General features: G+C 36.7%; 1 protein-coding gene across 1 annotated transcript; it reads left to right on the top strand.

Moving 5' to 3' along the window:
- The first annotated feature begins 204 nt into the window (after positions 1-204).
- mtnr1c (melatonin receptor 1C) lies at positions 205-14,763 on the top strand. Its single transcript, XM_052556164.1, has 2 exons — positions 205-680; positions 11,512-14,763. Exons 1-2 carry the CDS (start codon positions 485-487, stop codon positions 12,399-12,401), a joined length of 1,086 nt encoding a protein of 361 aa, XP_052412124.1. The 5' UTR covers positions 205-484; the 3' UTR covers positions 12,402-14,763.
- Positions 14,764-17,062: the final 2,299 nt, after the last annotated feature.

Genomic DNA, 17,062 nt, shown 5'->3' with positions numbered 1-17,062 from the left:
TCTCGTTACGCTAAACGCGGCTCGGTTTGGAGCTGCACATCTGACTGTGCGCTGGAACGGAGACCTAGAGGCTACGGCGCGGGGATGCGACGCAGGCTGCCGCTGGTGTGTGTGTGTGTGTGTGTGGCATCTGAGCAACAGCCCGGAGTGTGTGTGAGTCACTGTGATCCGAGGTGACTGACAATCCGGATAACTGTGGGGCTGGCAATGCGCCGACTACCAAACATGCATTTGAACTGAATGGGAGCTACTGGGAAATTCGAAGGGATCCTTCTGTGACAGTTGCCGTGCTATTGAAGTTATGTAAAAACGGTTTTTATAGCTACAGCATTCGATTCTTAAGTGCTCAGTGACCTTTTAGAAGTGAAATGGATTGGTTATATTTTCTGGAGGGTGAATACCGGTTCGTTCCAACTTTGCCTTTTTTCCTGGAAGAGTGGATCAAAGAAGAAACTTTAATGAGGCTTTACGCTTTTCTCTAAGAATGGAGTTGCTGAAGGCGAACTTGAGCTGTCTGGATAGTTTATCCCCGGGAAACAACTGCCTGCCCGCCAGGGGCACGTCTCCCGGGGTAGCGGCCACCCTCGCCGGCGTGCTCATCTTCACCACCGTGGCTGATATCGTTGGAAATCTGCTGGTCATCCTGTCTGTGTACAGGAACAAGAAACTCAGGAATGCAGGTGTGAATAGATACAGAAACTATAATGTTCTGCAAACATCACACATGTTTAGATGAGATTACATTTTTAAAAATGAGAAATGGGAAATTAAAAAATTGTAGAGTAGCCTATGCATCTGTAACCGTGGTTAGCTAAAAAGCATCTAAACGTATTTAAGGTAAAGCAGCATTGGATATTTATGTTGGCTGTTAGTTAGTTGTTCCCAGTTGCTAGTGTCAGTTTGGCATAAATAATATTTTATTTCAGTTGATAGTGGTTTTTAATTACATTAAACCGAAGGTACATAGAATTTATTTTCATGTTATATCTATCAAAACAACGGCCACATGCTTTTCTCTGTGTGTCCAATGTTTTGATGCACCCTTTTTTCCAGAATTACATAAGAAACAGCAGCAAAACATGGCTGTCTTTTTAATGTTGTGCAACAACACAAGATGTTGAGTGGCATAGTTACTTTTCATGTTTTTGTTGTGCAAAGAAGTGTCTGGAGAATGTTACCTAAGGCACGATCACTTCAACATTCACATAAAATGCATCTCTCCAGTGCTCATACATACCAAGATGTACAGAGACCTTTTGTGAAAATTTTCCTGTATTGCTTTTTCTAATATGATAGTTTTTTTTTTGCATATAATATATTCAGCATAAAAGTTAATGGCATAATGAATTTGAGAATTGCTTGGCATTATCACTCCACAGGTTTGTGTCAGACCTGATGATCTATGTTAAACAGCATACTTGAAAATAAGATAAGAGCATCAGTGCTTCATTGGTTGAAAATGTGACCTTTTGTGCAGTGGAGTTCACATGGTCAATGTCCCAAATTTGATTATTTGACTAGAATTATTATTGCATGTAATCTTAGGTGAAAGCGAGAGAGCGGAGTCCTGCTTGTGAGAGGTAGGTACCTCTATTGATTTCACTGCATGAGTTCAGGATTATTTTCATATGATTACACTGTACTATAGGAATGAGAATGACCATGATCTGAGCTGGGCAGACAGGAACCCAAAAGATTCTTTATTGGCATCTATGATTCCGTGAAAAACCTTTAACATCCATGTAACCTTTCCATTGCTTAAGGTTCCATTTTTAGGTTCTTCACACTAAGAAAAAAATTCTGGAATTGATTCTGAGGATCCCAAAGTGTTTCTTCTATTGCATCACTATGAAAGCCCTCTTTTGGAACAGTTATTTTAAAGAGTGTGCTGTTTACACATGTTTAAAGCGCTCTGGGAGATGAGAATTTTTCATGATTTGAAGACGGTGGTTAATTGTCCATGTCGGCATCCACAGAAAGGGAATTATAAGATGCACATCAATCATAATGAGAAAATAATGGTTCAGTATGGCTAGTGTTCTCTTTTCATATTCAGATCGCTTCAGCTACTCCTAACTATTTTGGCAGGTTGTCGAAATGTTGCTGCCTCAGATCATGGGGTGTTTTCCCAGCCTGCCCTGAGCCATGAGCTACTTGAGTAGATGTGCAACCCTGTATGTTTGCAAAAAGAATGGATATCCAGCATTGCTCCTGACAGAGATGGGCAAACACCAGACGCTTAGTTTTAAAATGATCAGTGTCTGCACTGGCTGTTAGGGACAGTGTGCAATGTTAGATTTTGGAGAACAATCCTGTGCCTGATGGCAGGAAGAAAGAGGTAAACGATCTGTTTGTGCAGTTTCAGTGCTTGTTTTTTATATTCTTATTTATAGGCTTTAATGTCTTTAAGCACAGGACAAGAGGTGAGATCAGGACATGACACAGGCTGTTTATGTGTTGTGAGCATGTGCCAAAGCTAAAGTACAAATTTTGTATTTGTTGATGGAAAGGCCGTTGTCGGATAATTTTATTCCTAGTAAGCATTTTAACCAGTGAAGGACAAACAGATGTGATCGTGTAATGCTGTTGTAAGTATTAAATAATAAAACTACACTTTGTTGTACTTAAGAATGACAGCTGAACGCACTGAAAAAAATCAGTACATTTAACCATAAAAATAATAATGGTAACATTACATCATAAGGTTATATACAGTTCAATACATTAAAAAACAGTGTATCACAATATTGTATTTTTTCATCCATAAATAAAAATAAAAACGTAAAATCTATTTATTATTAAAATATAATGATAAACTGATGTCAAAATGTTGACTATGAGCTTGTACTTACTGCATTAAGAAGAAAAATGAAAATGAAAAAACTGCACTAATATGTCAAGATATATGACTCAGAATTTTGGCACAAGTACACTCAAAACTGCATTCCTCTCTTTAATTTTTAGTTTTCTCTCAGCTGAGGCTGTTTCTATAGATGTCAGGTTCGGTTATGGGGCTGTGCAAGTTCTGGCAGCCTGAGTTGGGTTTAATCAATACTCTCTTACCCCCTTCTGCTGGCCCGTCTTAAGACTAGAGTGCTGATTGATAGCTTTTTAATGTCCAGCATCAGTTGGCGTTCCCACACGCTGTTCAGGAGATTCTGGCACGTATTAGATCTGCCCAAGTCAAGCATCTCAACCGGTCTGAATCATCTAAAACCCAGTATAAAAAAGGTCTCTCATGCTCACCAAGGCTTCATTTATCTGATGACAAATTCTTTAAAAATAGCAGTATTGTGAAGTATTATTACAATTGAAAATAACTGTTTTCTGTTTCAATATACTTTAAAATGTGATGCAAAGCTGAATTTTCAGCAGCCAATACTTCAAAAACCATTCTAATATGCTGATTGGTGCTGAAGTAGGGTTGTAAAAAAATGTAAAATCACCATTAAAGTTTCGAAAAAAACATTTCAGAATTTTTTGAAAGTTTCCAGAAATTTACCAGAAATGTTCCATGCAAAAGTCTCTACTCTCACATTTGAGCAATTTAATGCATCCTTGCTGAATAAAAGTAATAATTTCTTTCAATTATCGAAAATAGACTGCCCTCAGAGATTCAAATGGCACTGCTACCGTCTGATGGAAGGGCATTTAGATATTCTCTGTCAACTTCTGTATTATGGTGTCTCCATTAGCGGCAGCAGCACACTGCAGTTCATCCATTACACCTCACCTGAATTAGCAGCGATGTTTGGCATTGGCACACACTCAGGGCTCCTGATGGGCAGACGGCTTTCAGAGAAGAGCCAATGAACTACTTTCAGTGTAGTAATACTCACAGATGTGAAGGATGGCATGACAGTTTTACAATTCTCTACTCTTGCTAAGGCAAGCATACTGTTGCTTAAATTTAAAGTTAGGTATACAAACAAGCCCTTACTCTAGTTAAGGGTAGCTGTCAACTGTATTCCTGAAGGGCAGCAGACTTCACTTCCAATCTACACCGTCACACTTGACTGTAATTTAAATAATCCTGAACACGTTGATTAGCTGGTCAGGTGTGTCATTAAACATGATTTCTACCTTGATTTGTGCAGCTTGTTGAAGAGAACACCATGGCAGCTGCATAGCAACATCATGACAGCCACCACAAATTAACCCTTAGCATCCTGGCAGCAACTTTTGCACTTCTTCAGAAAATGTGAAAAATAGTTGCAATTTTGTGTTTGTTATGGACTATAAATTCAGTCTAATGCAATGAGAATGTGTGGCCTCACTGCACCATTCCCTCACATAATATCCACACACACACACACACACACACATATCTATCGTTGTCAACATAATTGAATGTGTCTCCAGTTCACACTGAGGCATGTTAATGCTCTTATATGGCCATTTCTGATCTGAATGGTTTGAATTAGACTGGAATGCATGTGTGCAGGTAATTGTTGAGATGGAGCATTACAGTGACCGTGAAAGTCTTTGATGGCAATGGTAATGTTTTCTGGCTTTAGCTGCAGCCTTGAACTCCACCGTCTGACTGCTGGACACTCTCACTGGACACTCTGATGAAAGTTCAACAGCCAATAGAGTATCTCACTACAAATTGAAATGACCTCTTGGAAATCTAATAGATTTTTAATAATAATAGAACAACATTATCATTTGCATATCGCAGTATGAAGATGTTGTTTAGATAGCTGGAGTGGGTTTGATCCGTCTGTTGGCAGAGCTCCTGAGAGGATGGTTGGCTGTTGTATATGACTGGCTGGTGTACAGGAATAATTCAGCATTAAGTACTTATGGAAATGAAGGGGGGAAATGCTCCCATTCTTTCTTTTTCATGCATACGAATAAACACTGGCGCACACACACACTGCTTCAAAATATAGACTTTTAACTATTAACCGCGTTAGCTAACATAAACTACTAATGAAAAATAGTTCTTAAGCATTTATTTATTATAGTTAATCATTATTCCAACATTTACTAATACATTATTAAAATCAGTAAAAATTGATTAAAATTGATTAATGTTTATTGAATGGACCTGAGCTAACATGGACTAACAATGAACAGTATTAACATTACCATTTACAAAGTAACACATGTATTGTTCGTTGTTAATGTTAGTTCATGTATTAAATACAGTTAACAGATGAATATTTATTGTAAAGTGTTACAAGACCGTTCTTACACAACTTAAACATTCTTCACATTTCATACACCTTTAGTAAACATGATTTTGAGTAAACCGTTTTTAATTAAAATTATTTGAAATTTATTTAATTAAAATGTATTTTAAAATGATTTCTGTTTTATTTATTATAATTTTTTTTATTATAGTTAATCGCTACTTTAAAGAGAGATTATGCAATGCCCATAACTTGTATTGCATTAACCTTCACATGTCCTTCACATCTTTTTTTTTCTCGATTGCTCTCTGTCTCTTTCTTTCTCAATGCTTCCACTGAGATATTTTTATGCAGCTGGAATTTTAAAGGTAATGTGGGTCTGTGTGTACATAACCCTACATGTGTATCTAAGGCTGCAGTTGTACATGTGTATGTGTTTTCAGAGCAGAAATGGTGGTGGTATCTCACCAGTGTCTAATGAAATTTATAATCCAATAATTTTACCAGATGATAGTTGGCAGATTTGAATGTTCCACACATATAATCCTTGACATCGGAGCGAGAGATAAAGATGAGGTGTGCAGAGTTATAATAGACAGCCTGATCTGTGTATTAAATTAAGCCTGTAAAATGCATTTCAATATCAGCTAATTCCAGCAAAAATATGCTCCAGACTAGCAGAGCCAGACTATCCATTAAATACATTTATGACAGCACAGACGCAGCCAGATCACATCATTCTTACAGCTATACAGACAACCTCGAACTGGCTCACAGAGGTACTGAGGAACAGAACAGGTAATTGCATTTGAATTGTCTCCTCTTTGTTTCCGTACACAGCCAGATTTAGAAAAAGTTAAAGTCCAGTGAAGTCTTTCAGCTTTTTTAATGTTGCATCTCTCTCCAAAGAAATCTTTAACTATCAAAACACTCTTTCATTTCATTGCTTTTCACAAATATATAATAATTAATCTATATTTTGTATACATTTAAGAATTAAATAGGAAGCAAAAGGACATGCATATCTGTGTAATTGTGCATACATGTGTGTGTGGGAAGGTTGCATAAGCACATCCAGCCTTTCTTCAGTCCATCAAACACCACTGGTACTGATGCAGTCTGGGATATTTTCTAGGAAAGATCACAGTATATTGTGGCATGTTATTTGATATATTCTTAACATTTGTTGTGGATTCTTTGTTTTAATATGGCATGTTTCAAATGTCCTCTACAGATAACTCTCTCAATATACATCATTTCGCAAAGATCACAAGTAAAAAAAAAATGAAGCCATAAGTTGCAACAAAGATGTGAAATCTATTCTGGTCTTTTCCCAGCATTGCAAGAAGTCTGCACTGTATGCGTTTCCAAAGCCCAAACATCTAGATGGAACTCAGAACATGCTGACACCTCAAAACCAGCTTTCCTCAGACTAGATTTTAGTTTATCTTCTGTTTGAAACAGAGTAAAGTTTGAGAATGAATTTGGATATTTTTGACAAGACGCTTGTCTGGAAAAATATCTTTACCCTCCTATTAGATTCTTCCTTGTTTACTATTTGCCCAGGTCTTTTTTTCCCAGTTATGCGCTGCAGAAACTCAACAGAGCTTCTGAGTTTTTCAAAACAATATTTAATGTGCCATATATATATTTGGTGAATGTTCATGCTGCATAATGCATTATTTTTTCATAGTAATTGGCTGTCTGTACAAAAAAAAAAGAAAAAAAGAATTTGACTTCATCTGACTTTATACATTAATATAAAAAATTAATGAATGTGTTAACTATTAATTTCTATATTTAGTTTTTTCTATAATGTTCATTTATCATTTCTGTTTACATTTGACATATTATACATTTAGTATGCTTTTATCCAAATGAGAAAGTGCCAGCAATATGCAACATCTATAGATTTCTATAGATTTTAAAAAGCAAAACTATATAGGTTGAATTCAAAATAGCATACTCAAATTTCCATTTCTGCCAAATACCCTGACATGACATGACAGATATGACAGAAATAGTAAAGCAACCTATGCCGTTCCAAATTCAACAATAATACTTCTACATAACTCTGGTTAGGAATCACTGGCTTCAGTGATGTCAACTGTAAAGGATTAAATATGATGAAATATGATTCTGATGAATCATGCACAGTAACACCATATTAAGAATGTAAATAAGGTCTGTTTTGATCTTATGTTCTCCCATATGACTTACTTACACATGCTCTTAAGTATATATTTCAGGCTTGTAGAACATAATTCTTTGTGTAGAGAAGGAAACCAATTAAAGCGTTCAGTCCAGGATAATCATGTGGATTTATAGTGATCCTCAGGCAGTCGCTCCTGCCCAGCAACTGTCCTGATCTGAACCGCAGACTAAATAAATGCTCTTCTCTCTTTCCTGCTCTTCCTCTTTCTCTCCCAAATGTGGAATATGAGCCTCTTTAAAATAAGCCTGTAATTATTACACTGTCTTTATGTCCTTCAACCTTGATGTGGAATAAAAAACAAGAGCAGATGCATCTCCGTTCAAGCTGGTAGACATTGATAGAGGAAAGGTTCAGCATTCACACCTTATCTCTGATGATTTGTGGTGTTATTAGATGTTGAAATACAGCTCTCTAAAGGTTTGATACTCTGATGGTCCCTTTATTGTGGGTCATGTGACAGGTTTATGCAGCTATAAAGCAGCCAACTGCAAGATGACTGCAATTCAAATCCAAGAGGGACCAAAAGGGAAACAATGTTAAAATGCTTCTTTGTATTTAAATGACAACATGCAACTTCAACAATCTTTGCTTAAGCGAGAGATTCTTTTTAGTTTTTGTCTGAAAACTTTCCCGGTCCGTAATGACGTCTTTGTCCGGCGCCAACAGCACTGACTCTCCATATAAATGTCATTGTAAATGTCAGTGCGAATAACCCGCAGTGACCTGTGTGCAATTCCCTGACCATTTGGGCTCTGTTGCCAGAGGATCCATTTCCAGTGACTGTTTAAAAAAATCTAAAACTGCTTTTTCAAGCCTGAGGTCGGATTTGAGCTTAGATTGAGGATTCTGCTCTGATCTCAGTGATGAGCTGCAGAGTCAGACCACTGAGGCATTTGAGCGCACCACTAGAAAAGGGTTTCAGCTGAAGAGATATTTCAACCTTGAGGGAATTGTATCTTGAAAATATTTCTAATTGTACAAAATGGTTCAATTAGATTGGCTGATTTACATAATAATTAAAGAAGCAGAACTTCATGAGGATTCCTACTGGAATTAAATTTAAAAAGTCTGTTATTTATTTATTGATACTAAAAGGACACAATAATTCATTTACCTATTTATGTGCAAATAAAACGTTATCACACCAGTTAAGTTAGTTCTTACAAATCTGGATTATTTTAAATGAAAAGAATAGCTCATGACTGCAGTAAATCATTTACATAAAAATTTCTCTCATTTAGGCATTTATTAATCTATTTATTTATTTACACTGATAAATAATTAGTAGGGTACTTTAAAATCCTCGTAGAGTCAATTAATTTCTAACAATAAATAATGTGTGTAATTTTAGTTTGAATGATACTGATTATTTTGGCTGAAAATTATTATTTACATTATATGTATTATGAACGTAATATTTAAAAGCCATCATAATAAGATTTTAATAAACTAAAAATTCTGAGATCTCTGGATTCACCTCTAGATTTTTATTTTAATGAAAATAACTTTTTTAGGGTTACATAACAAAACACTTTTAAAGTGTATTTCATGATTTTGAGAATTTGAGAACTGATGCTATTATACAAGTATCAATCGTCACAACAAATGTATATATACATATGTATTCTAATTTTTGTATACACTTTTTAGCACAGAGAGCTGAAGCCGCCCTGTTTGTTGTCCAGTATGTGATGCCTCAGGTTATTGGACTCATGCTAGACTGATGGCGGGAGATGGTGATCTTGTCAAAGCACACTTCTTGTCAGCTGTGGCTTCTGGTTGATAAATGTTTGGCAGGCTGAGGCCCTAGTCAAAATGCCACTGTAGATTTAAAGGAAATGCTCAGATAAATCATTTCTGATGCTAAAGGTGACACGATGAATAAGGTACAGATTTAAGGCCGTCTAAAAGCGATTTTGTGTAAGTGTGCAGTTGCGCTCACTAGGCTGATGTAATCTGTAACTGAATCTTGTTTCTCTCTTTTCTTACACCACAGTGTGCTGTTTGTTGCAGACAGAACAGACCTTGAAAGTGTTCTTCAATCTCAAGTAGAAAATGATCATACACAAAACAGTTTCTTGCTATGTACTATTTAGGGGTAAATAAGATGTAACTTTTAGCTTATGTGCCTTAGGGTACCATCCCAGTGACAGCATTCTACCTTTTTTCTGACAGTGCATATAAAGTGTGACCCAGTCTGAACACTTTATAACACTTTGCATGAGTGGAAGTCATAGGTGATGCCAGGTGTTACATGCACAAAAGGCTGCGGGTCTGATGCAGTTTGAATCTGTTTCACTCATAAATGTGACCTTCGTGAGTTGTAAAGCATTTTTAGTTTTCTTGGCATGTAATCTTCTCGGCTCCTTTGGGTCGAAATGGAGATGGAGTGTGATGGAAGGAATGAGAGTTCATGAATGGAAAATAGTGAGCAAAACAAGTGTGCCCTGATCGGTGATGCTTAGAGCCAAAGAATAATTGAAACTGCAGAAGTGAGCTGCCTTTGAATTCAGCGAATGATTTGTACATGGGTTTATGGGGGCAATTCAATCAGAAATGCATTTTTGCACAGACAAAATGAGGTCATTTTTGTAGAAGATGGATGTGTCTGACCGTTTTGTTTTTGAGATAGAACATGAGGCTGAATCACTTAGCTTTTAAAGACTTATTTTAAAGATTTATTCTCTGTTATCTTTTAGAGTGTTGTGAAGAGTGTGAGGAGACTTCATGTTAGTCTGCAGGGATAATAGTTATTATAGCGCCTCCCTAATTGAGTTATAAATTATACACCGGTGTCTGTTTTCTGTCTGTCCACAAACAGTCCTGATGCAGACCTTCACATACAAACTCTTTTAAAGGACAAAGACATGCGGTCTCAGAGATGCACTATGCTGATATTACATAGCAAGAAAAGTTAGTGAAGAGACCTACTATTACTATAATATTACTATTAGTCTTTTTTACTTCAATTCAAATATCATTTTCTGTTCCAGTTTTTAATAAATGCTGACAAATACAGTACATGTGTAGTGTCTAATCATTTGTTGCTTAAATTTGAAAGATTTAACATGTAAAATTAAAATGTTTAAATGTTCAATTTAAGTTCAATTAAAAAAAAAAATACAATACAATACAATACAATAAAACATACAATAATAAAGCTGAAGTTGAAGAAAAGGAGTAATAGCAACAGGCTAAGGCATCCTGTGCACAGCAGTCTTTGTGGTCCCCGAAGGGCTGTTCACACTGACAGCGATTTGGAGCGACAAAGCAACCGGAAGTCATTCATTTTCAATGAGAGTTGGTGATTTGAGGTGACATGAGCAACAGAGACCGACGGCGATGTAACAAAGTTGAGCAGAGTTCAACTCTATGCAAATGTACTGTGACATAAAGTGACTATGAGATAATATGACACTGAGAGTCCAGACAGCAGAGCACATGTGATCCATCACATGATACCATTAGTTACATTCAAGGGGTCTATCTGAATTAAAGGGAAAGTTCACCCAAAAATGAATATTCTCCCAATTTACTCAACCCTCATGTCTTTTAACAAATCCACATGACATCTTTTATTCTGTGGAGCACAAAAGATGTAAAGAAGTTTTGAAAATTGTCTCAGTGTTAGGGTCTAGTTTATTTTTCTGAGCTGCTGTATTTGGTTTGCCCATAATCTACTGTAATTGTAATATTGTTTATAGTTTCTTTCTTCGTTTTGTTTTCTGTAGAACACAAAAATCTATTTTTCGAAAAATAGATGTCTTAGTTTTGGGTCCATGCTGCCCACCGAGGTCCACTGTTTTTGGACCGCAGTGATTTTCAAAAATCTCCTTTTTTGGTTTTAAGGGCGAATAAATGATGACAGAATGTTTATTTTGGTGTACTATCCCTTTAAGTAGAAATTTATTTATCTTTGCTCTTGTGTTTGGATTGCCCAGTACTTGTGTATAATTATAATATGGTTTGTTATTTTATTTCTTCTGTTGAACACAAAAATAGTTGTCATCAATATGTTTTTTTAACAATAAAAGTCAATGGGGTCCAATGATGTTGGAGCCCCAGTGACTTACAGTAAATATCATATATATCATTTAAGTATGTAAATATTCAAATATAATAGAATTAATTAACTTGCTCATTCTGTCTCATTAATAGGTAACATCTTTGTGGTGAGTCTTTCTGTGGCTGACCTGGTGGTGGCGCTGTACCCCTACCCCTTGGCTCTGGTCGCTATCTTCCATAACGGCTGGACAATGGGCTCCCTGCACTGCCAGCTGAGCGGGTTCATTATGGGACTGAGTGTGATCGGTTCGGTATTCAACATCACGGCTATCGCCATCAACCGCTACTGCTACATCTGCCACAGTCTCCGCTACGACCGGCTGTATTCTCGTCAGAACACCTGTCTGTACCTGCTGCTCACCTGGACGCTAACCGCTTTGGCCACTGTGCCCAACTTCCTGGTGGGTTCCCTAAAATATGACCCACGTGTCTTCTCCTGCACGTTCACCCAGACAGCAAGTTCTTCCTATACCGTTTGCGTTGTTCTGATCCACTTTCTGGTTCCTCTGGGTGTGGTTTCTTTCTGCTACCTGCGCATATGGACGTTGGTGATAAGGGTCAAAGGTCGCGTGCGGCCCAATCCGAAGGTCAGGGCGGCCGACCTGCGGAATTTCTTGACGATGTTTGTGGTGTTCGTGCTGTTTGCCGTGTGCTGGGCGCCCTTGAACTTCATCGGGCTCGCCGTGGCGATAAACCCCGCAAAAGTGGCGCCGAATGTACCAGAGTGGCTGTTTGTTACCAGCTACTTCATGGCGTATTTCAACAGCTGTCTGAATGCTGTCATCTACGGGTTGCTCAACCAGAACTTCAGGCAAGAATACAAACAGATTCTCCGCGCTCTCTGCACCCCACGAGCATTGTTCACTGAAAGCTCCAGGTATAACACTGAAGCCATAAAGAGTAAACAGTCGCCGGCGGGAACCAATAACAATGTGAAAGAGGCTTATATGTATAAGGGTGGTGTAACACACACTCTTTTCTAGTACAGCAGCCCCCATTTAACTAACAACCACACCATTTGTGTACAAAGGGGTTAAAGGCACAGCGGGGTAAAATGCACATTTGTTTTTATTTTTCCGCAGCACTTTCCTAAACATCCGTGGTTCACTATGCACTAGGAAATTTGGCTGAGCCTTGATTCAGCAAATAAAATGTCAATTCTGCACTACACTGACCTAATATTTGACAATTTTTATGCTATTTTATAGAGTTATATGACAATTGAGAATCGATACAATTTCCAAATATATTTTGAGACAAATATCTTGTTCAAAGATCTGAGAAATATGTAAAAGTACGGTATTTAGGGTAAAAAGTGCCCTTACTGTTGAAGCTAATGGCACAATAATTGGAATGAAAATAAGTAGAAGGTTGACTTTTTAATTTAGTTTAGTTTATTTTAGTTTATTTATTTATAAAGCACATTTAAAAACAACAGGAGTTGCAACCAAAATGCTGTATAACAAATATAAAACACAGTCAAAACATACCCAATAAAGAAATACAAAGGGACAAAAAAAAATGTCACCCCCTCAAAAAGAATTAAAACATACGGAATAAAAACAGATTTTAAAGAGGACTTATAAAATATAAAGGGGAAAATCTTTTGTGAAGAGGAAGACTGTTCCAGAGCCTAGGAGCTGCCACAGCAAAAGACTAATCGATTTAGTTTGAAAATGTGAACGAGGGACTTAGACGAGAAATTGGCTAGATGACAGAAGAGATCTAGAGGATCTAGAGAAGATTACAAATATACTGGGGAGCTTTAAAAACAAATAACAAAATCTTAAAATCAACACGGGAATCGCCCGGGAGCCATTGAGTACTGGGTAATGTGCTCACGTTCACGTTTTCTAATGCCATACAATAATCTGGCTGCAGCATTTTGCACCAATTGCAATCGGTGCAGAGATGATTTAGGCAAACCCAGATAAAGTAAGTTGCAGTTATCCAACACTGAATTTTTCAATGCATGAATTACTGTTAGAAGGTCCTTCATGGAAAGCATCCCCTTGATTCTAGCAATTTATCTTAATTGCTTATCAAAAGACAACGAAGGATCAAAGAAAACACCAAGGTTTATAATACACTCATGTACATTTGATGACAGGGGGCCAAGCTGCTTGGCAATACCAGACGATACAGTTATTGGACCAAAAAACATTATTTCATTTTTATCATTATTCAACTGTAAAAAAATTCAGGTCCATCCAGCATTTAATTTCCTGAAGACATGCAAACAGATTAGTGTTGTTGGTGAAGAAATTATATGATAAATTATGTTTCTGACACATATAACTGAGTGGAAGCATATATAAGGAGAAAAGGAGAGGACCCAAAATAGAACCCTGCAGAACACCATAGGAGATTTGAGCTTGTGATAAGAAACAATTTCCCAATTTTACAGAAAAAATATCTGTCTTTAATGTACTGTAGGAAGCTAACTAGTTCGGCACAGATCCCTGGAAACCAGCTACCTGATCAAGTCTTTGAAAAAGGATGTTATGATATATTGTATCACATGCTGCACTTAAATCAAGCATGATTAAGATGCAGCAAGAACCAGAGTCGAGGGAAAGTAAAATATCATTAGTAAACTTCAAAACCCAGACTGAAATATGTCTAAATTATTACTTAAGGAAGCACTTCAGTAAGATGAGATCTGAGAATAAACTATATTTTTCAAAACCTTTGGGATGAAAGATAATTTAGGAATGGGTCTATAGTTATTTAGGTCTTGGCTGATCAAGATTATGCTTTTTTAACAGTGATCAAGACTATGCTTTTTAAAATGTTTTTTAATATTTGTTTACGTGAGATTGTGATTTAAATTGCCAGTGTCATGTATTACATAGGGTTTCCACCTCAGAGATAATCACTATATGTATAATGAAACTATCATATGAAAAAATACATTATTCATATTTTAATCAAAATTTGAATCAAACATATATTAATCATTAGTTGTTGCTGTAAAGCCTCAATAAATTATGATATATTCTTCAAGCTATAGGAAGCTTTAAGATTTTTTTTTTTTTTCAGTTTTTTTAAAAGAACTAACCCTAATGACAGTGTAAAATATGTTTTTATTATTCTGTTAATTAAAATAAATAGAATATGGTGCAAAACTTTGCTGAAGTTTAAAACAAGTATTAACTTATTACACAAATGTATTACTATATATCTACTTCTTAAATAGTTCACCCAAAAATGAAAATTCTGTCACTCACCTTCATGTTGTTCCAATCCTGTAAAACCTTCATTCATCTTCAGACCACAAATTAAGATATTTTTTATGAAATCCGAGAGCTTTCTGTCTCTGCATAGACAGCAATCCAACTGACATGTTTTATGGCCCAGAAAGGTAGACATCATTAAAATAGTCCATGTGACATCAGTAGTTCAACCTTAATTTTCTGAAGGATGTTCATGGCAGTACCAAAATTTGCTGAATAAAGTCATTGTTTTTGTTTTCACTGTGCACAAAAATATTCTTGTAGCTTCAGAAAATTAAGGTTGAACTAGTGATGTCACATGGACTATTTTAACAATGTCTTTACCTTTCTTGGCCTCGAATGTGTCTGTTGCGTTGCTGCCTTGGGTCTAATAAACAAAGGTCTAATAGGTTTTGAACAACATGAGGGTGAGTATTAAATGACAGAATTTTCATTTTTGGGTGAACTGTGTCTTTAAGGCATGACATATGGAATACTGTGTATGGGTCCAAGCCTCTATTCAATTCAGTGGAGAACACTGTCTTGACCATACACTACAGTCTCCAGGCTCACAGGCTTGTTGGGATTACTACAGCACACTGTGAGTGTATATTTAGACCATTTGTTGTTTGCTTTGGGATCTTGTCATGCTTTAGGACGTCAGACTTATGAAGCGAATGGCATAAATATTTGTATAAATACTGGAGAACTTTTACCCCATGCTGGTGAGCTTCTGACTCTGAGCCTTTAGTGTGGGTAAAGGCCCCCCTCATCACTTCATGCATTTGTATGACTTTTCAATAAAAGCAAAGTGAAGTTAAATCACATTTATATAAAGCTTTATATTTTACAGACTATAAGAGCAGCTTCACATTAATAAACAGGGGGAAAAAACACTGTTAATGTTATGAGATAATGATAAAATAAATTCCATTTTGTAAAGCAGCTCCATACAGAAGGCTCATTGTTGAGCTCAGTTTAGTTCAATAAAACTGCTGATGTTGCAATGTTCATCAATTATGAAACAAGCTACCATATAAGCAGCTTTACAGAAGGCAACGGTGTCATTTATTCAGCTCTGTTCAGTTCAAGAACAGTGTCAGTTCATTAAATCAATAAAATTACTGAATATTAATTGTTTTTCAAACTCCAACTGTGCAAGCCAAAGGTGACAGTGACAAGCGACCGAAACGCCATCAGGTGACAGCAGAAAAAACATCTCGGGAGAAACCAGCCTCAGATGAGGTTGGGGGGAGGGGGGCGGGCGGTTTTTCTATGTACAAATGAGCAAACATTGGGCGATTTATGATTCCAGGCTGCACCACAAATCAGATTTTGTGTTCTGATATTATTCAAGATTTTGCATTCAGCTACTTCTGCTTGGAGATCAGGATACGCCACGTAGGAATTCAGTAAGAAAAAGGAAGAACAGCAGTCTATTCAGCATCTGGCTTATCACTGGCCTTTTTAACACTCATCTTGGTACTTGCTAAGGTCTGTGTTTGAGGACCTAACTGCTCATGTTCATAGCTGGCCAACAAACCACAACAATGCTTTCTTTTCCCACAACATGTATTGCTCCATCTGAAAAAGCACATTTTCACTAATGTGTGCCTTTAGCCCTGTTGTATCCTATCTACTTCACAGAAGTACAGCAGTATTTCTTACTGAATGAACACTACTCAACAAATGACATGGTTGTCAGTCTTTTTGAGTATTTTGTTTGAGCAGACTTGAGCTAACAAACAGAGAAAATAAGACTGCAGAAGGTTGTGTATATGCTATTGAGTTCTTATAGAGATTGGCTGATACCATGGCAACCATCCCTGAAAAAGACATGTTGATGCTCTGTGTGTGCTTTGTAAACTCTTTGTAGCTTATATGGATGTTTTTGTATATCAGGCAGTGTGTTTCTAAGTAATGGACTTTTTTTAAGAAGAAGAAGAAGAAGACTGAGACTTCTATAATTATTGTTAACCCATCTATTATTGTTGTATGTTTTTAGTTTTGCAACAAAACAAGTATTTAAGTGAAATCTTTTTGATATCTATTTCATGTTGTGTATTTCTCTACAATCAGAAGGGGCATTTCCAATCTGAATGGTTTGCATGCAATGGTGCTGAAAACTAAACTACATCTTTGTCTTTGTAGTCCTGACTTTCTTCTGTCTCTGTATCTTTCGTCCATTTGTCTAAATATCATACTTTTGCTCTACCCCAGTTATTTACCTTCATTTTTCTGCACACACTTCACACTCTTGCACCTGTCCTTGAGGAAGATTTATCACTTCTCTTCAGACACTAAACGCACTGGCTGAAAGAGGCAGATGATGACGACCTGACGCAAGTTTCTCCTGAGCTATAATTTGAAGTATTATCCCTGATGCTCTAGCAGTGCCATATCCAGCAAAGACATAAAGAGCCGTAGAC

The sequence above is a fragment of the Carassius gibelio genome, chromosome B5 (assembly GCF_023724105.1).
Source record: "Carassius gibelio isolate Cgi1373 ecotype wild population from Czech Republic chromosome B5, carGib1.2-hapl.c, whole genome shotgun sequence".
NCBI lineage: Eukaryota > Metazoa > Chordata > Actinopteri > Cypriniformes > Cyprinidae > Carassius > Carassius gibelio.
Note: the sequence above shows the minus strand (reverse complement) of the source record. Positions and strands in the feature narration are given on the sequence as shown.

Coding starts and splice junctions, on each gene's coding strand:
- mtnr1c (XM_052556164.1), top strand. CDS start 485: ATGGAGTTGCTGAAGGCGAACTTGAGCTGTCTGGATAGTTTATCCCCG. Junction 681..11,511: donor CAAGAAACTCAGGAATGCAG/GTGTGAATAGAT, acceptor TCTCATTAATAG/GTAACATCTTTGTGGTGAGT.